A 20,928-nucleotide genomic window follows, 5' to 3' on the forward strand; every position below is an offset into this window, starting at 1 on the left:
TTTTTTCAGTCCTCTGAATATAATTTAAAATAAAAAAGATCCATCTCTCCATTTCTAGATAATGTAATCTACAACAAATTTTGCAGATAAAGGCAGTTTACAATAATACGGAGCCACCATCATAACTTGTTAGTGAGAACAACAACATTGGAGGACTTGTTTCCTCCTCTATGGAATTACAAACTAAATTAAATGAGAGGCATTCACGGGGAGAAAGCTTCCCTCTGAATAAAGAAAGAAAAGACCACACAGGGAAAAGAATTAAGCTCCTAGCGCTAGTGAAAAAAAAGTCTAAGCCTCAACCTCGATACGAACACGTCTGTTACATCTGCTAGTCAAAGATCAAGAAATGAAAAGCAGAAGGGCAGTTGAGCAATTTGTATGCTTTCTTCGACATGCTTTGCCCCAACAATTCACATCTTACACTCGCTATATTTGCAGCAACCGTTGTGTGTTGTATGGCCCTTTGCAAGGTTGACATCCATTTCTTATCCCCTTACTGATTTTTTTTTTAACCAATCATCAGAAGCAATTTTAAAATAATACCTTTTTTGTATGACTACTACAACAATAACATGCCGTATGAATGACTGCCCATCTTTTTGAAGGGACTTCACTTGTGCATCCAATTAAGCGTGTGGTGAGCGTGGAAGGTCCCACAAAGGTCAGAAATGAGATGCTGCTGCCCACGGCGACAGAGATATGAGAAGACGGCAGTGTTTGAACAGCCTCTTGTGGTTTTAGAGAGATTGCGCATGGACACTGAGTCGACATCCAATCATCTGCTCTGACTCTCAGATTGCTTTTCACAGAGGTGCTCTCATTTTAATGATTACAGCTTTCCCAGCAACCACGTCCACTACGGGATTACAAAATGCATCACATTTATTTCAATCTAAAAGCAAGGACAGAAAAGTTGGTCTTGCTGAGGGATCCAGAAAGTGACTCATGTAGAAGTATTTCTGATTATTTGGGGATAGTGATCACTACAGTAAACAGTACGCATGTACAAAAGTTAACACATAAGACCTTTAACCCTTTGTTATGCAAGTGACTGTTTTTGGTCCTAAAAATAGTTAATATAAATATATTTTTTTTAAAAACATCACATTTATTTCAATCTAAAGGTAAGGACAGAAAAGTGGGATCCAGAAAGTGACTAATGTAGTAGTATTTCAGATATTTTTTGGGACAGTGATCACTACAATTAACATTTTATACAAAAGTTGGCACTTTGACCCTAATCCTAAATTATGCAAGGGACTATTTTTGGTCCTAAAAATACTTTAATATAAATAAATTATATTATTTTGTTACTATCAATAATTATTTTAATATTGTCTTTTAGAATGATAAATAAGATTGTAAATACTAATCAAAACCTAAAGACATTAAAAACAAATAAATAAATAAATAAATAAATAATAAATAATAAAACAAATAGATAAAATCAATGCTACACACTGATTTTCCTTCCATTCTGGCGTTTACTTAAAATACAATAAAAGCGATCAGGACGAGTCAGCATAACAAGCATTGGTGGTTCAGTGGTAGAATTCTCGCCTGCCACGCGGGAGGCCCGGGTTCGATTCCCGGCCAATGCATCATCCTTTTGATTTCCCCTTCAAGTACTATTACTTTAGTTTTTTTTCTTTCTTCTAAGTCCAACTTTGGCGAATGATCGCTACCAGCTCACCCAATTGGAATAGATTGGTCGCCCCCTGCAACAAATGAGTCTATGTTCATCCCCCGCCACCCTCCTATAGTGCAAATGAATTGAGAATCTACTGGTAATAGTTTCAATTTAGTTTTGTACAAGGCAATTTTTAAAAGATGTGAATTCTGCATTTTTATCCCATGACAGTGTTTGCTTCTTTTGTATTTGCAAAAAAAAAAGATTCCACTCAGCCTTCTTCTCAGCTGATGCACAGGCAATTTCCTTCACTGCCTTCTGTGTTGCTTTGAAATCCAATTTTCTCTCTTTCTACTGGAACACTTTTGATTTGAATGCGTTGTGACTTCTCCAGTCTGTGCACACAACCCGTGGTTTTTCATCCGTATTGATAAAGAACGACACGAGGAATAGCTTTTGATTTGTGCAAGATTTTTTTTCTCAAGTTGTACATATGGTTTGTTTACTTGATGACGCAGTTTTCAGACCATAAAAGTAGGACACCATTTGAGTGTTCTATTTACCTCTTAGTGACACTAAAAGGTTGAGTTAATATCTTCCTGTCAAGGCATGTTAAATACACTTGCATATTTATTATGACAATAAAAAAAATATTAGGGCATAGTTGGAAATGTATTGTTACATTGAAAATGTAGTTATAAAAACAGTATTTGGATGGATATGACCTAAATTTGTGCAAAACCTGAAGGATTTTACATGGTGGTGGCCAGTGTTTGCGATTACAATTCACCATAAATTTGAATGGGATTTGATCCCTGCACGTAAACAAATTAAAAAAATAAAAGTCACGTGAGCAGTACAACCAGGAAGTGTGTCCCCAGCGGTCTCGTTTGTCATCTCTAGGTAAAATGGCGGCGCCCATGTGTAGCATTGGCAGACACAAATAAGTGAGTTTTTTCACGTTTTATGCAAGACACGGTTTATGTTTTTTCTTGAAATTCATTCACAGACGTCCAAATACATTTTTTAAGGGTTTTTATATGTTTTACTTTTCTCTCTTTTCAAATAAATGACCGTATCAGCCGCATTGTCTAATTTGAGCAAGTCCAATTTGAGCAAATCCAATTTGAGCGCATATAAACCGTACCCTCGACTAATATACGGTGTTTTTGCGAGAAAATACAGTAAATAAATTGGACCGTTATCATTGTCAAGAAACGAGTTAAAGACCGCAGGAAACGAGTTAAAGACTATCAATATTATATCACTAAACTCTGGGCACACAACGATGCCCACATGTTGCTAATTTGTACTCACAAGTTACTTATTAAAGGGCCAGTTGCCCTATAAAGAGTTGATATATGCAATAACAAACCAAAATCATCAAGCATTCTATACTAGTATCAGTTCAAAGAACATGTTAGACACATTAGAAGAAGATGCGAGGAAATACTAGTCGATGACATATACGCATAAAAGACACACGTTTGTGGCAATGGTTTATGAAAAAAAAAGTTTATAAGACATGTGATCTTTCCAATGAAGGTCTGCTTAAATGGCCAACAAAAGCAGGTGCATATTTTAGTAATGCAGTGCACTCTTCGGGAAATGGATCACCCAAAGTGGCCCACATCTCACTAAGCCGCTTGCCTTAGTTAAGCGTATTGCCAATAGTAACCTCTACTCATCCCGTCTCCTCTTGTGTGGTCATTATTCTCCTCTGATGTGTCTCCTCAATAACAATACGCTAACAAAAGATCTAAACGCAATCTGTGCTGCCGGGAACACAAATGGTTATTCTAGTTTGAGGTGGAGTGCAGCACATCTGTCATTTTACAGAGAGCTACCAGCCAAAGGTCAAGGGGATTTTTCAACGTAAACACCTTGCTGTGTATTCAGTGACTGATTGAAACAGTTGGGTGCCTGCTAACATGAAGGATGGCTGTTAAAACGTTCTGGGAATAGGCCATTAACTCCTTATGAAGAATGGCCTCATTAGTAGTGAGACAGTAGTGGAATCAGCTTGGTGCTTGCTAGTGCCCTCTAGTGGACATATTCGGTAACTGTAGCATGTTGCGATTTAACTTTTATTTGTAGTATCTCGCGGCAGTTATAATCCTAACTTGTTTATTAGGGCTGTCAACTGCAACTAGTTTGAATGAATTTGGCGTCGGATTCACTCTCAGTTCAAACAGATTGCAAGTATATCACCTTTACTTGTGACTAATAAGGGCACTCTTTAACTCGAGGCGTCCAACGTACAATCTATTATGACTGGGAGGTCTGGCAGCAGAAAATGTTCGAAATAAGTGGCAATGAAAGAAATTCACATATGCAAGAAAAATGTCTATGTACTTCTTTTGAAGGGGAAATCAAAAGGATGTTGCATTGGCCGGGAATCGAACCCGGGCCTCCCGCGTGGCAGGCGAGAATTCTACCACTGAACCACCAATGCTTGTTACTGGAGCTCAGAAGATAAGGATATGACGGTAATTACGAATGTTTCTGTCTTTATGGTGTGTCAGCTGCAATAGGCTGTGTTGAAAATGAATGAATACGGGTCATTTTCACATAATTCAGCAAATAACGGTAAAGATATGGCCCTGGACTTTCCCTTTATGTGTTACAAAGTTATAAAAATTAATTACTACTGCTTTGTTTGCCACATATTATACTACATTTGGCACCAATTTTAAGAGAAATCTATTTGAGACACAAATACATTGAGAGCCAGTTTATGTTGAATTTGTCCACTCCGTTAGATGTCCAGAATCTAGTGTCACAGTTTATAGGAATGAAAAGTCGGGTTATGATTTATTTGTTTGTCTCTATTTAGAATGTGTTGTTTAGATTTGTTTCAATAGTATTTTCACTCAAGTTGTCTTTGAGAAAAATGCAAAAGAATTGCAACTGCAAACAGTTTTACTGATGTACCTTTCATATCAGTTAGTGTGTCTTTACCGTTATCACATGAGAAATACACCAAAAAATTCACAGTAAATACACCAGGTGGCTGGTGTGGGAGAAGTACCAGGATGTTGTCAGCCATATTGTCAACGCCAGCTAAGCAGAAGCCATGAGAATGAAACTAAAACCAAGGTAAGGACCATACCTGTGAAATGTCGTAACAATTCCATGTCTTTACCGATGTCCTAAAAACTTGGTGAACATAATTACTTTGCTTTTTAATGAACTGGGCATGGTGTATGCATGCAGAACACTATCATTTACTGAGTGCCAAGAAATACCATCTACCAATGTCAAAGGCTGAGGTGGAATGTTGTGTCTTTACCGTTAATAAATTTTGTCTTTACCGTTATTAAAAGGTGTATACAATAGATATGTAGAGATGAAATACATATTTTTAAATATACAACAGATATGTAGAGATGACGCTAACATGTTATGCTATGTTTATGTGTATACTAATTCCTGCTTTGATTTGTAAAATTTCCAGAACATGAATCCATTTAAGAAAAAAGGCGGTAAGCCACCTGCGAAAAAATCTAATGCTGCAGCGATGCGCAAATGCAGGGAGAAGATTAAAAATGACCCTGGAGCCTATCACAAATATTTAGAGAAAGAAAGGGAACGATATCAGAAAAGAAAGGCACAAGGAAAGATTCCAAATATTCACCCATATTTTTTAAATTTTAATTAATTATGTTTTCATTAAAGTTCCAGCTAAGATATTTCCAGGCAGTGCTAGTGTTGCTAATTAGAGATAATCAGAATGCTTGAATTGCATTTTGTAAATTATTCATTTTCTGAAAGTGTCTTTACCGTTATTTGCTGAATTATGTGAAAATGACCCATACTCACTTGATGATTATACATTTTTTGACTTCTGTCTTTATGGTGTGTCAGCTGCAATAGGCTGTGTTGAAAATGAATGAATACTCACTTGATGATTATACATTTTTTGACTGACTGATAACCATTGTGGTCAATGGCACATTGGGCAACTATAATTGGTCAATTTATTCAATGTTATTTTTTTACTTTACTTTTTCCCTCACTTTGAGTCCTGCAATCTGATGTCTTCTTCCGTGAGTATTATTATGAGGGGATTGTTGTACAATTTGACTGGTCTGGCACCATTGTCATACAATCCGCTAGAATATATTTACCAAATTTCATTCTAATCCATCCATAAATACTAGCATAGCAATGTTAATGCCCAAAAAGCACTGTATTATTGACACCACCCAAATTGGTTTCAACCACCATTTTATTTGGCATAATTTAAAATCATCTCATTGTTAGTTCATTTATACAAATATGCTTTGTTATATATAAAACAAGTACAGATCTCTACAAATCAAGTTCCCAGTGTAAAAGCGTAGTACCACGCGTGCGGTATCATACAGCTCTGGGACACAGACAACAGAGAGCCCACAGGTGTATGTTCCACTTCTATCATATTATTTGAATGAGATCAGGACATCCGATAATAGGGAAATACAAAATATATATTTGAAGAAAATACAAGCTGACCACAGTTTGTCTAATTGTGCACTTACATTCAACACAAGTTTTATATCAGCCCTTTTGCATTAATTGCACTTAGGTTATTGCAGGCCGCAATAATCCAAAGTAATACAATTCGCTCCACAGTTCATTAAAAAAAAAGAAAAAGACTGTCACTAAAAGAAAGAAACCACCTATTGCTAAGGAAAAAAAAAGTTAAAACTTTCAAGGCTCCTTCCACCAATGCAGTTATTGCTGAACCAGGCAATGCAGGGATACAAACCACAGTGAGTTCAAAATGTGCGGTTGCGGCAACAGTGAGATGCTCAAAAAATGCAAATCCCTGGAGCAATAGCCTTTTTTTCAATGCTGAAATGATCTAACAAATGTAAAAAAAAATACACAACTGTTGCCGTACAGTGGAACAGCCTAAAATTGGGTTGATCTATGGCCAATGAGCTAAAGATTGTGGAACACAAAATCTGGAGAAAACAAAAATCCCAACATAAATGGAGATCAAATAATGGGTGACATCACCAAGCTTTTGTGGGACTTAGGCAATACCAAAGACGCCTTGCTTTCCGAGATATTAGAGTACTAAAACCACGAAAATCACGAATGAAAACTGTCTTTACACTTATCTGCGGAAAACCCAAATCATGGTTAACAATCAGCATCAAATTGATCAGAGATGGGTCATTTTTAGTCTTCAGCATGATAGTAGCAATTTTTTTGATATGTGAGCAATAAGAATGGAAAAATGTTACTTGCCTGCACAAGTGTTAATTTTATCACGGTTTTGATTAATTTAAGCCACATTACAATTTATTGGAGTTTGATATTCGACAAAGAGTAGCAAAAAAGGCAGTTCATTATGTTCCAGTAAAACAAGATACATAGGATCAATTATGGGGCTGTAATCGTCCACTAGCATTTCATGCAAGGCAACAAGGTCACTGACATCATTATGCGAGACCAGTTTAACACCTTAGGTATCCAATAAACAAGAGATTACAAAAAATATATATTCAACTTTGGCCACTTAATAGGTTAAAAAGATTTGAGGAGTAAATTCAACATAATCAAAAAAATAGCTTTTGTGATCCTGAATAGCGGCGTGGATAGAAAATCTATCAAATCGCAAGCAAGGCAAAAAGGAGTGTACTACTTGGCTGCAACCAGCAGAGGCGCCTCGAGCAGTTGCCATTCGAAGACGACGGGCGTCTTGTCGCTGGTTCTGTGGCACATTTCAGGTGGAGATCAGACGGAAGTGTGTGACAACCCGTTGTTCTCTTAAAGGGGGGCATTTTGAGAGGGCCACTGTCACTATGGCTTCCTTATGTCTATTAAAGCCGCACTTTGGGTTGATCTTAATGAATGGGGCTTTTTTTTTTAAACAAAATTTGTTCTCATCCTTGTGCATGAGACCATCCAGGTGGAGGGCTATTGATGCTAAAATGGCTCGCCGTTTTCTGGTCTCGAGTTGTTTGAATTTCCCCAAAAAAGTGTCAACTCATTAAATGCACTTGCTTGAGACTCGTGAGATACAATCTAAGTGAGGAGTATGAGGTAGTCACTATTTCTCCATGCACACAGTAGATCACTTCTCAGTCAAAAAAAGGCAGCTTGATTTAAATGGAATTATGGCTTTTGACAACCACAATCAGGATTTCTGTATAAAGGCATAGCAGGGGCGCTATAAATCTAGAAGTGAAGTACGGGTAAATATAAAAGGAAAAAAAATAAATGCAAAAATAAAATAAAAATTGAGGAAATCCAGATTTTTTTGCCCCCGTTTTGTCAGTCACTTTGGTGGTGATGGCGTCGTAAGTATGTGAGACCCTCCTGAGCATGAAGAGGGAGCTGGGAAAGAAGTCTTCCAACTATTGGGAGTGATGTGGAAGCAGCCATTATTCGCATCCGTGGTCTCCACAATTCAAATGCGGAAAGCGTTGTTACAAAAGCACACATTTCTTGGTGTTCTTTTTCGTGACGGGGTACAACACGGCTCTCACGGCCTCGGCGAACACCTCCCGGACGCCTTCCTGCAGCAGCGCCGAACACTCCATGTATTTGACGGCCCCGATTTGTTTGGCCAGGGCGTTCCCCTGCTGCTGGGTCGTCGGCGCCAAACCCTGCTCCTTGAGCTTCTTCACCGTTTCGATGTCGCCCCTCAGGTCCCTCTTGGTTCCCACCAGCAGGATGGGCACGCTGGGGCAGTGGTGGGACACCTCGGGGTGCCACTTGTGCCTAACGTTGGCATGGGAAGAGGGGCTTCCGATGGAGAAGCAGATGATGAAGACGTTGGTCTGTGGGTAGGAAAGCGTACGCAGGCGGTCGTATTCCTCCTGGCCCGCCGTGTCCCACAGATTGAGGCTGACCGTGCGGCCGTCCACGCTCATCTGGGCGCTGTAATTGTCAAACACGGTCGGAATGTATTCTTCGGGGAAGGCATTGGTGGTGTACGAGATGAGAAGACAGGTTTTCCCTACTGCCCCGTCACCAACCACAACACATTTGATGGTCTGCATCCTGCCAACGACCACTGGGGCTGCAGCACCTGAAAACAATTGAATAGGCCAAATTTGATTTTTGATTTTTTATTATCTCAGATGCGCTAAAATAAAATACACAGGGTGTTGAAACTACCCTATTACAGCCATGGAGTAGTACAACAATTCGTCAAACGAGCCCTAGAGCTGCTAAGTCGTATTTTAAGGATGACGATTTGACGCATCCATCAAATTCCGATGGAAAGGACAAACGCTAGCGGGGAGAGAAAGTCAGATTGTTAACTTTTGATTCTTATCGCTGAGGGAACTCGTCTGGTTCAAGGCGTTCCCCACTGGCAGCGAGCATCGGGCTAAGGAACTAGCGTCTATGCTGGCTCGCGAGTTAGCCACTTAGCAAACATTCTGATTAACTTAAGGCATAAAAAAGCATCAAAGCATCATTATATAACCAGACAAAGCTCTCCCGACATTAGGACATTATTTGCCACGTGTCAGTACATGTTTGAGACGCTAAAACGGGCATCGATGATGATATTTAAGGACTTTGCCACTTACCGCCACTTAGCTTAGCGATCTCTCCTGCCTAGTCGAGTCAATCACAGCCGCATCCGGGGACCAGCCCATAACGTAGGGGTACGTCACTGCGCAATGTAAACTGGGAAATGTAGTTATAGTTTTGAGACAGTGTTTTTACCCCACGCTAGGTGGTAGTGTTGTCCATTCTTACGTCAAAAGATATGACATTTGAAGGCATTGTTTTTGCACCGTTTTGGGTGCTTTAGTTCTCAAGTGAAAATGAATATTATCCAAATGAAATCAAGGAAGAAAGAAATGTAGTTGAGCTCAAACAAGGAAAGAAGTTTGTTGGTAGCCTTTTGGGCATACAATAATCATGTACAAGAAAAGAGACTACCAGTTTAAACCAATTTGATAGAATTAGCACAAATAATCTTTAATTTGATGTATTTATTAATTGGTAAATTAAAAAATCTGTTTCCTGTGTCAATACAATCATATTCATAGTTTCTCCCAAAAAGTATCATTAACAATTCATGGGTAGAAAATAGACCCATCGAGTATTGAGACATTACTCTAGTATGGTAATATTTGTTGTATTGATTTAGCAACGTTTTCTCGAAATGGGCTGTTTAAAATACGTTTGTTTTTTTTCCCCAGTGACTCAATAGTTTGTTAAATGATTTATTGTGACTAACGGGCAGGCTAGCGCAGGCTTATCAAGGTATAGTACTCGTTTTTGCTGCAGGCCACTGTGGGGTTAGGTTTTCTCTCAGAAAGCTGTTATAACTGAAACCTTTAAGATACTTTGTATTCCTTCCATGGATAATTACTGTTGTAAACAGAAGCCAAAGATAATAGTTGAACTATCGTTTAATATTCATTCATCTTCTGTACCGATTGTCCACACAAGGGTCGCGGGGGGTGCTGGAGCCTATCCTGAATTGGTTGCCAGCCAATTGCAGGGCACAATGAAATGGACAACACAATCACAAACACACATATTTATTCAAGTTAAGGCAAAAGGAGTTTTGTGAACTAAAATATGTTGGTATTGTATGTCTGAATTTTGTAATATGAACCACAGAGATTGGAACATGATTGTGAGGGAGAATGTGAGAGTCAATGGTTGTCTGTTTTTACATATGCCCTGTGATTGAGTGGTGATTAGTTAAGGGTGTGGGCTCCTCAACTGGATAAACAGAATGGACAAAGAATTATTTATTGTACATGACAAAAAGTTTAAAAAAAGATTTTACGTTTTTTTATTTAACTATACACCAGAGTAAAGCACATTGACATAAAATTTACAGTTTATCTTAATTGGTTTTTGAACAATCATTGAAATTAACTATTAAATATATTATAAATTAAGCCTTTGAGTGCAAAAGTTTGTAAACAATGGCCCTTGACAGTGTTAGCAATCTGTTTAAAATAGTTCATCTTGAATATTCATCATCAAAGGAATGAAGATAATGTTGTCTATTGCGATACCTAAAACAATTTAAACATAAACTTGACAACAAAGTAACATGATGCGTCACGTTATGTTCAAATTCATTGTGAATAGACAAAGGCAAACCACAAAGGGGGATCACTTTGGACCACTCAGTCTTGCACCACTGGAGACCCACTGATGATGTCACCTCTACACGCTGAGGTTAAGAGGCTAGTGCTGTGCGACAAACCGGACATTCAAGAACAAAAAGCGGGTCTACTTTATTGCCTTTCCTAAAAGGCTCTGGCGTCACTGCAGGCTGTTCCCACTGGGACCCCAACACCCGCGGTTAGGCTCTGTTCCAACCCTGCACCCTCTTGTCCTGGCTGAATCCCCAGCATCTCCATGACAACGGCAATCTACTGAATTAGGGCTACTTGTATGAGATTTGACAGAGAAGCACATTTCGTAGCAAAAATGTCAGATGACAAAAAGTTTCAAGAACATATTTCTGATATTGTTCAGACCAACAGCACTAATATAGTACTACAGACCAATGAAAGACACCTTTGTCCATATCTTCTTCTTTATTTATATTATTTACAAATCCACGATACAGTGAAAATCAGCCACTGCTCTTCATTTAAGTTATATATATAATATTTGATACAAAACAATAAGCAGTCATCGTCTCCCCGCGGCCTGCTCAGCATTTAAAAGTGCATAATATGAGTATATGAAATTTGTACCAAGAAATGATGAAAATGACGTTTTTGTTTTAATTGCAGAGGGTTCAGTGTTTGAAATATGAAATGTCACAGATTAACACTCTTAAACAAAAGCACAGCCAATCTGATTAGGCATATCGTGATGATTTTGGCTCTTCATTTGAACACCATTTTACATGGATTCTATTTAAGGGTATAAATCGTTTGATGAGGTAGGGCTTTTTTTTAAATTTACTTTTGCATGAGACACACGGCATAATGTGTCCTAATGATACAAAAATAAATCAGCTACGTAGAAGTCTAATGGATAGGAACTGATTATGTACAAAAATAACCAGCCCTGCATAGACTGAGAGAAAGGCATAGAATATATTACTTTCTACTTCCACAGTGGCTGAGTGGTAGTAGGTCGAGGCATTTTGGGTCCAGGTATTCTTGAAGTGTGCACAGAGGTAGGACACGTGCCCGTGTTGGCGCTTTTAGTATTTCTATTCCGGGCTGTGGGCATCACGCCCGTACGTATAGTCTTGGCTGTGGCAGAAGACGGACTGTGGGCCGGGAGAGCCTTGTTGGCAGGCCTCTTCTCCGAGTTCGGGGCCACTCGTTTGGACACTCGGAGTAAACTTCCTCTAACGAACGATGACTGGGTTCTGGCTGAGGCTTTGTCCGTTGTTGGTCTGTCCGAGGTCCTATTGGTCAGAGCAGACTCTCTTGGAGTCTGTGGCTCTTTTCCAATCTGCAGTCTCTCTCGTGTGCTGCTACTTCTTTTCACATCTGCAGCAGGCCGTGTGAGCGGAGACGGCCGCAAGGAAGGACGTGAGTTTGTGGGGTGAGCTGACGACGCGGTCGGGGTACTATTTGTCACCTCCGTTTTGGACCGTACTCTTGGAACAGCAGTGCTATTGGCAGGCGCTGCCCGTAAACCGGGTCCTCTCTTGGCCCTCATGCCATTACGTGCAGGATCCTTCAAAGCGCGACTCTCCTCCTTTAGCGATTGAGAAGCTGGCGTGGCCAGATCCACTTCCCTCTCTTTTCTCCACTTAGAGCAGAGACTCGGTCCTGGTCGCGGGAGTGGGGGTGTCGGTGTTGACAGAGTGTCATAGGAGCGTAGGCCTTTAACAAGAGTGTGACACTCTAGCGTTTCCCCCACGTGGGAATATGACCTCACAGGTTCCCTCTTGGGGGTCAACACATCCGAGTTCTCCTCTGGGCATGGCTGGCTGAATTCTGGTATACTGGGCGGCATCCAGTTCGCCTCGACAGGAGTTGACGACCTTTCCGTTTTGATCTGCTTTCCCAGACCGTCACCAGTCCCAGATGTAGTAGCACTTGCTTTAATCCCTCTGTTCAATGGCTGCGACTCCACTTTATCCTTCGCGTTAACACTTGATTCTTTCTCAGGTTTCTGATACCTGAGCGATGAGGCGCAGACGTCACTTTGAAGTATTCCACTCTTGTGAGCAGTCGGAGGTTCGGACCCATCGACACGACAACTATTTAGCTTATTGAGAGAATTATTCTTGTCAGTCAGGGGAATTCCAAAACTTGGTTGATGACTGGGGTTCTGGGTTTTAGTGCATGAGGAAGGGGTATCTATATTGATGGCAGCAGCATTCCCACAGCAGTTTGGTGAAAACTCAGCATTCTTGGTAACCTTCTGCTCACATGACATTGATTCCACTTGTATAAGTCCACTCTTTTCCGATGTTTTTGTCTGGTGAAGAATGTTCTCTGACCCATGTTGCCTAACTGTGACGCCACGTCCATGTTGCGAATACCATCCAACGTGAGATTTTTGAACAAGCTCCACGGGCTGATCAATTGCCCGGTATTGGCTCGACTGACTCTTGTTGTTTGTATCCAAAAGACTTCCTTGACCAACTGGAGAGCAAAACACATCCGTCTCTGGGGAGCTACAAAGCACAGCCGATGTCTCGTGGTCCGACGAGCTGTTTGAGTGAAAGTTGATGGGCGTCGGGCTGCTCCCCAGCTCTGGGAAGCTCTTGTCGTTAGGCAGGTAGTGAGAGTACCTACGCGGTTCAGAACTTTTCAGGCTACGACGGCTCCAGGTACAGCTCAGGTTCCTCTCGAGTATTCTTTCTAGGTCATCCTGGTTCTCCCGATTGTGAGGCTCCCGAGCGATGCCGAGGCTCAGCTCGAGACCCGTGCAGACTCCCACAGAACGACGCTTTTCCCCGATCAATCTCTGACGTTCCAGACGTTTCTGCTCCTTCAACTCACGCTCTGCATTCTCCTAACCAACACGGGAATTGCGTAATTAGCCGCGACTATACCTCTGTATAATAAGAATCGTATTTCACTTCTGGAGCCAACCTTGACAGCTTTTTGGAAGCGCTGGCAAAACAAGTCGAAGACTTTACAGGCCTCTTCGAGTTTAAATGTGCTGTCGTCCTCACAGAAAAAATCCACCAATGCGCGACTCGACATCCTCATTCCCTCGACCTCATCCTCTGCCTCCTTCAGGCGTTCCTCTGTCACCTGCATACAATTGAGACACTTAAATGAGAATTCAATTCAATTTTGGTCAAATATGTTGGCTTCAAGGTGGAAGTTTTACCTCGAGGAAAGACTGTGTATGTCGCAAAATTTCTCTCTCGGTCAGGACATTTGTTTTCAGCGCCAGTACTCTGCTTTTTAACTTTGATAAATCCTCCAACACGGACTCCTCACACAACCTAGATTTTCAAAAATTGACATTAGGAACAGTTTTTCAACTTTGCAAAACAAAGAGCTTAATTGTCATGGCTCAGGACATCATAATCGCCTATAAGTTTTTGACAGCTGCATTATAGGCTGAAACGTAATTATTATTATGAAGTGATTTAGTTCCATGTATTTGGGATGAGACTGACCTAGAAGCGGAGCCAACATGGCCCAGTTGGCTAGGAAATGAGAGTAAACTCTGATCCTTCTTCACAGCTTCCTGTGGAGGCAAACACAAATGATTAGAGCTATTGTTCCAAATAAATTAATAAGTAATTTGCAAATGCTGACAAAATCATACGCTCTGCGGATCATTCTGGAAAAAGGTTTTGTGGAAGAAAAAGACAGAAGAAAACAATGTCATGAACGCATCTTACTGTTAAGGTGTTAAGACCATAAAAAGAAGTACAGTAGTAACTCATTTTAATTATGAAATAATAATGCAAAATTCACAGACATGACTTAATGTTGATGAAAAATAATACAATTGAAATGAACAAAATAAGAAATATACAGTACTCTGGTTATGCCCCCACCCCATATTATTAGTTATCTTGTTTGTAGCTTACCATAGCTACAAAATGAAGCAGATTCATGCCGGGTTTGTTTGCTTTGGTATCAGCCAGTTTGAGCAATGATGAAATTCGGAATCCAGCCGCATTCCCCGAATATCCACCCTGGGAAGAAGCATACAAGATCAGACAAACACATCGCTGTTCACCTTTTGACAATTTAAAAAAAAAAGTGATACAAAAGCCATGGAGTAAGAGACCATTTCCTTGCATTTGATGTCTAGTTCACAATCCAAATTAGAACTGAAGGAGAAGAAAAGAAATAATATACAAAAGAAGCTGATGCGCCACTCACAGCATTCATGTAGTTCCCTGCTTTAAGCACCAATCGGAGGATGGAGTGTAATTCAGGACAGCTCAGCAGTTCTACAATTGACAGAGATGGGCAAACGTAATTTAGTAAGCTAGAGTGTCATTGGAACATTTCTGCCTTCTCTTAAAACACACTGGCAGGCTTTTACTGATTGTCCTGTAAATTTTGGAATTTTAGAAAGAAACATTTGAAAAGGGCCAAGACAAGGATCTTTATGGCATGAGAGTACGCTACTCCCCGCTGTTACTTTACCTCTGGCCGCCTCCCTCAGACATCTGGCTGCCACACACAAAGAGGTCAGAGCAGGGTCAAACTCCTGTTGCAGGATCATGGCATCCAAACGTAGGCGAAAACTAAAGCAAGGGGACCGTGGAGTGAATAAGCAAGGATGAGCGATGATGAGGACACTGCTGGTCATCACATAAATAAACAAATGCCATTTCAAAAGGAAGCACATGAGACACAGACTGCTCGAGCTATGAATCAAGCTAAAAAAAAAAGCCCACTGGCGTAAGGGGGACATGCTGGGTAATAGTATCCCAAGCAGGGCTAAGGTGGAGCATACCTGGGGACTTCTACGAGCAGGAGGATGAAAAGATCAGGCTCTCCGAGCCAGCCACGTTCTCCGCTGAAGCTCCTCAGGCGAGACTCCTGAAAGGGAACAGATGTTGAGAAAACTCCATCATACCCGATTTCTGTTCAGAAGTTGATTCCAATATCTTACACTGCGGAACTGGACCACATTATACAACATGGTGTAACGGCACACTTTTTGATCATTCTAACCAAGACCAGATGATGGATAGGCAGAGGAGGTAAGCGGTTTGGAGGTGGGTGCGCCTTACCTCCTCACTGTCAGGGAGTAGCTTGCAGAGCTCTGTGAGCTTCTCTGCTCCGTAACGGTCCCCCACTCCATGCCTGATATCTTCAACTATCTCCTTAGCTGGCCTGTGGAAAAAAAACACATCAAGTGCCCTATGAGTATGACATCATGCCCGCAACTGGTCTAACCGGACTTTGGTGTCCTTTCCCAAACCCCTCCTGTCAGTAATAGCATGTCTTTGTTTTCCCACAGTCAAAAGATAATGAGGTTTTCCCCTATTTTTTTTATTATTATCAGCGAAAGTGTGGAGTGATTGGTGCCACACTGGAAAATTGTGTCCACCACTTTTCCATTTACCTTTTCTATTGCAGCATTTTATTGCAATTCCCATGCGTGACTTAAAAACAATATTTAGTTTATAGATTAGTCTTGTGAGTGTCTTTTGCAGTTGTTTTCACCTACTTTAGCATTTGGTGCAAACAGCATTTGCTTATTTCATTGGTATTTGACAAATTGCCTGCATATTCCTTTTCCTAATAAGAAATGTATGCCTGGGGGAAATATCAACTTTATGAATTAAATTGAGATTTTTAGTTTAACGACTAGAAAAATAAATAATTCAAGTTTTTTTTTTTAATGAAGGAAGGTAATTGAGCAACTAGTATTTATCACTCAGCCCAATCAATTAGAGAAAAAAGATAAGGCAGGAAATTGTATTTACATATAGCTCTTGTATTAGATTTCTTTCATTTTGGCATCAGGTGCAGTGGGAGTGTTTTTTTTTTTAATGTTTGTTCCTGTGCCCTCAATAACAGATGTTTTCCCAACTTGCCACCGGAGGCCAACTTAGTATAAAGAAGCTCTTTTTACACTTCACTCATGCACAAGTCTCAACACATCCAGATTAGAAAAGATGTGTCATTCAGTCCGGAGAACAAGTCAACATTTGCACGAATAGCTACCGTATTTAGAGGCAACTTTAATGATAATGGGAAGAAGAGCTGCCTTTTGTAAAAGAAAAAAAAACGACATAAAGTCACTGAATGACTTGACGTCATCAGGGAGCTGCCTCACAGGAAGGGGTCACTTAAACAGGAGACACTCTCTGATGGGCCTCAGCAGGTGTCAACACAGGCTTAACAAGCACTAAACGTGGACACTTTAGGGTGTCCTGTCCATCTGCTTTGGTTGGAACCTCTCCTGCACCTGTCCCCATGCAATATCAACGTGAAAAAACATTACGCACGCGCTTCCTCCTTGGCCTTAAATCGTCAGACACCCACTCCATGCTGTTTGATTTATAGCTTTTCAAATCAAGTGTGGTCCCGCTTGGGGAAAATTTAACCCGTCTGTTTCCCGCACTATTTTCTCTTGACTCGACTGGATTTTCAGGTAAAGGATGAAAGCAGTTGGTGAAATTATGTTAACCATTGTTAGAGAGCAGAATTGTACAAAAACAACCCATTTGAGTCCGACGGGTCTATGAAAAGAAAAATAATTATTATAATAATAAATAATAATAAAAAAAAAAATAATGGTGATTAATAGCATGAGAAACAGTAGTTATCATTTTCTGTACAACTTGAACAATTGCTATTTTAGGTGTTTCTAAGTACTGTGTGCATGAATAACAAACAGCTAATTGGTGAGAAAAAGAGTGTAAGAAGTAGCAAAATCTCAGGTAAAGTAGGAAATAGGAAACACCGACAACAAATAGACCAGATGCGATCCGTTAGTAAGGTGGAATCAGAAAATATTAAAAAAAAATAATTGTCTTTTTACGCAAAAGGCATTATCTTTGAAAAACGTCTAAAACATTTTAGCCTAATGATTTCACATAACATGCATTCATTCATTTATTCATTTTCTGAACCGTTTTATCCTCATTAGGGTCGCGGGTGTGCTGGAGCCTACCGCAGCTATCTTCGAGCCAGAGGCGGGGAACACCCTGACCGCCAGCTGACCACAGGACACAAGATTCAACATAACAGGTAAGTTAAAAAATGGTTGTTTACTCGGGTAGAAAAATAGTTGCAATGGTTGAACTAGGCAACTAGATTAAATAGCAGCATCCTTGTCAGTCCCCAATATCTGTCCCACCACAGACGCTTTTAACGTAAAAATGAATAAATAAATAAAAATCATATTTTGACAGGGCACCTAAGTCCTCACAGCAACGATATTGAAAATAATTTAACTGCCTAATCGGTGCCAGGTAACAAATTGGCTTACATTTTGAACTGCCGAAGAAATATCCCAATGTTCATACTGCGTTTGGAGTCCAGTAGCGAGATCTGTAGATCAAGGAAATGCTAATGTAAAGAAAATAGTATTTCTGCTTCAATGTGAACATTAAGGCATTGTGAGGGACTAACCTCCTCTGGACTGTCCTGGGGAGTTCTGCAACGTAACAGAGCAGAGCGCCGTCTCAGCGTTACGTTGCTGTCCTGAGTCTTACAGTCCTTCTGGCCGAAAAGCTCATCCAGAGAGTGCAAATCTATGGGGAACTCATCTTCGCCCATGCCGGCGCCGCTCCAAACGCTCTTTCTTCCTTCGACCTTCTCTTTGGGGATACGCTCCCAATTGAGTTTCCTCAGCCGGCTTCGACAGGCGCTGTCCGTCCGGGCGATTGGCGATGAGGAAGCGGGTGGTGGCGGCGGCGGCGGAAGAGGTGGAGGTGGTGGAGGCGGTGGCAGGGGTGGCGGCAGCGGGGCTGCCGTGACAGGCACCGCCACCGTGCACGAATCCATGACTTTCGCTTTCACGGAAACGGGTTCGAGAGGAGTCACAATTCCATGAAAGGCACCAGGTTCTTTGACGCCGAGTGTCAGGTTGATGAGCATAGGGAAGAAGGAGTGAGCTCTACATGGGCGTTAACATCGTTCCGAGCTCACAGTTCAAAAGGTCCACCAGCCTAAGTGAGAAGACCAGAAATCAAATCCTAGCACAGAAGGAACGGAGAAGCTCATCCAGGGATTTTGTAAAAGTAAAAAGTCACAGAAGAATATTGGCATCCACATCTGCTCATATCAAGCCACGCTTCCATAAACATTAATATTGTGTCCTACCCGACACAAAAAGGGATATCCACATATATGGATGCCAGGTCCATTTTTTCAAATTTCCAAAATAATCTCTTGGCCTATATATACACACACACGTGTTTTTTTTAAATCATCAGCTGCAATTGGACATCGAATCCATTTTTATCATCTGGGATGGTGGAAAGAATGGTCAATTCTGAGATCAAGCATTCAACGTCCGGTGGGTTCCGACCTTCCCGTGTAGAGTTAGCATCCCTGACTCGCGTGGGTTTTCTCCGGGTTCCCATGGGTTTTCTCCGGGTTCCCACATCCCAGAAAGCTGCATGGTAGACTGGTAGATATGAGTGAATTTGTCTTTACTATCATTAACATAAAACTACACTTGAAATTTAGCCTCAACTTCAACGTTCCATGCAAGTTAAAAGTCTTTTTTAGAGGAGAGGAAACTACAGGATAATGCTGACATATGATTTTTGCAAAGTAAAAAGTTTGAACTGCTTGTCCCATCCTGTTCAACTAACTTGGCTAACACACCTTCTAATTAGAATGAATGGAAACACTACCAGGATGTAGAAAGTGATGCAAGGCTAACCACAAAAAAATAAGTACAGGGTGTAGACTTGATTTTTTAATTTTATTTTGTTGTTGTTGAGAGGGTACCGACTGAAAGCTGTTTGCAGACACTTGCACTGGCAGGTTTAAGCAGGATTGGTAATGCAATTAAGGATGACTCAGAAGTTTGAGCAGGCTGCTTCACAGACAGACAGTTGTTAATCACTAGGCAGAATTTGCATGAATACGTCCTCATATTATGCATTTCGTTTTGATAACGAGGGTAAGTTTGTAAATCGTCCTCCGTGCGGGAAACGTGAACACTTTAACAAAATGATCAGGAACAGCACACGGACAATTAACTGATTTCCTCAATAACAATCGCATTAGAATTAAGAGAATAAAAAATAATAATAATCTCATGTCTGCGCTTCCCGAAGTTGCCTTTTAAGAAGTTAGTCCTCTTAAATGAAATATAATGGCGTAACAAAATTAAAAGTTGACTTACCTGATGAGCAACTGTCCCAACGGGGAAAAAGTGCTTTAATTGAACATTTTTCTCGCTTTTGTTTCTTCTTCATTCCGGTGGGAGGATAACCGATCCAGCCTTTGAGTGAAGTGAAAACTTGTTGTCCGGGACGCGCACAAGCACGCGCGTTCTCGCACTCTGATGCCTTCATTGTGCGTCCTCCCAGTTTTTTTTCCCATGGGGGGCGGATTTTGTTGTCAGGTGGGAGTGCGATCACTTTTACCGAACTTGGATTTTTGCAGAACGTGGATGTTTTTGTTCAAATATAAATGTAAATCGATGGCGGGTTACCGTTGGTGTTTCTACCCATTTTGGGCCGGTAATCAGGGGTGGGAACCTCCTGGTGCCTCACGATACGATTGCGTTCACGATGGAGGTTCGCGATAACGATACAACAGTTAGTGATAGTAAATTACGATTCCACAAAACAGCTCATAAACAGAAGAACACGCAATTTTCATCTTTCCACTGTGGATTGAAATGAGTTTATCATGAGTTCATCACTAGTAGATGTCCAATCATTGTGAGCTGGGAGGGTGGAAGTGAATGGACATGCATTCATTTGCTGTCAGACCTCCCACTTCAATGGGATTGGACGTCTATCACACTCAATAAATTTACTTATGAACACATATGGAAAGTTTTTGGCAAGCGGTGGCAACAAACATGAAACTGAATGTCAAGATTTTAACGATAATGACATTAATTTTCGTGTCTCTGCATTTCTAATTTACCTCCACATAGAAAATAAACTGACATTTTTAATGTCTGCGTCCGAAATATGGCTCTTTATTTTCATATTATAACTGGAAAATACTATAAATAACAATATGGGACACACTGTTGGAGAACCATTACTGTTTCACAAATAATCATAGGAGGTGTAGTTCTTAGAAAAGTTAAAATAATTATTTTCATGTCCATAAACACAATAACTAAAAGATTTTTCATTCAATACTATACAAAAAATCCACAATTTTGTCAATAAAATCACCATCAAAGTCAAACGTTCATATAATTTTCAAGAACTGTTTCCGAAGGGCATTCTTGGGAGTGGGAAGTGAGTCCAGCAC

General features: G+C 40.6%; 3 protein-coding genes and 2 non-coding genes across 5 annotated transcripts in view; 2 read left to right on the top strand and 3 right to left on the bottom strand.

Annotated features, from left to right (window-relative positions):
• Nucleotides 1-1,533: 1,533 nt before the first annotated feature.
• Nucleotides 1,534-1,604, top strand: trnag-gcc (transfer RNA glycine (anticodon GCC)). The gene has a single exon. It is a non-coding gene; the product is annotated as a tRNA-Gly (tRNA).
• Nucleotides 1,605-2,550: 946 nt separating this feature from the next.
• LOC144082687 (heterogeneous nuclear ribonucleoprotein U-like protein 2) overlaps nt 2,551-20,928 on the top strand; it is a 36,221-nt gene continuing 17,843 nt past the window's right edge. Inside the window, exons 1-3 of the mRNA XM_077609974.1 lie at nt 2,551-2,580; nt 4,000-4,122; nt 17,621-17,721. The gene's annotated coding sequence lies outside the window, so the exon portion shown is untranslated. The remainder of the gene's footprint in view (nt 2,581-3,999; nt 4,123-17,620; nt 17,722-20,928) is intronic.
• Nucleotides 4,018-4,088, bottom strand: trnag-gcc (transfer RNA glycine (anticodon GCC)). The gene has a single exon. It is a non-coding gene; the product is annotated as a tRNA-Gly (tRNA).
• On the bottom strand, nt 5,847-9,246 carry LOC144082556 (rho-related GTP-binding protein RhoG-like). The gene is made up of 2 exons (XM_077609794.1): nt 9,172-9,246; nt 5,847-8,663 (listed from the first exon to the last, which is right to left on the bottom strand). The coding sequence occupies exon 2, from the start codon at nt 8,632-8,634 to the stop codon at nt 8,059-8,061; it is 576 nt and encodes a 191-aa protein (XP_077465920.1). The 5' UTR covers nt 8,635-8,663; nt 9,172-9,246; the 3' UTR covers nt 5,847-8,058.
• On the bottom strand, nt 11,172-19,968 carry LOC144082686 (uncharacterized). Its single transcript, XM_077609972.1, has 12 exons — nt 19,835-19,968; nt 18,106-18,644; nt 17,963-18,024; nt 15,753-15,855; nt 15,473-15,558; nt 15,160-15,260; nt 14,890-14,960; nt 14,592-14,699; nt 14,172-14,242; nt 13,877-13,994; nt 13,633-13,797; nt 11,172-13,552 (listed from the first exon to the last, which is right to left on the bottom strand). The coding sequence occupies exons 2-12, from the start codon at nt 18,571-18,573 to the stop codon at nt 11,678-11,680; spliced, it is 3,228 nt and encodes a 1,075-aa protein (XP_077466098.1). The 5' UTR covers nt 18,574-18,644; nt 19,835-19,968; the 3' UTR covers nt 11,172-11,677.

Source organism: Stigmatopora argus, chromosome 9, assembly GCF_051989625.1.
Source record: "Stigmatopora argus isolate UIUO_Sarg chromosome 9, RoL_Sarg_1.0, whole genome shotgun sequence".
Taxonomy (NCBI): domain Eukaryota; kingdom Metazoa; phylum Chordata; class Actinopteri; order Syngnathiformes; family Syngnathidae; genus Stigmatopora; species Stigmatopora argus.

Coding starts and splice junctions, on each gene's coding strand:
- LOC144082556 (XM_077609794.1), bottom strand. CDS start 8,634: ATGCAGACCATCAAATGTGTTGTGGTTGGTGACGGGGCAGTAGGGAAA.
- LOC144082686 (XM_077609972.1), bottom strand. CDS start 18,573: ATGCTCATCAACCTGACACTCGGCGTCAAAGAACCTGGTGCCTTTCAT. Junction 18,025..18,105: donor CCCAGGACAGTCCAGAGGAG/GTTAGTCCCTCA, acceptor CTTGATCTACAG/ATCTCGCTACTGGACTCCAA. Junction 14,243..14,591: donor TGCTTCATTTTGTAGCTATG/GTAAGCTACAAA, acceptor TTGCCTCCACAG/GAAGCTGTGAAGAAGGATCA.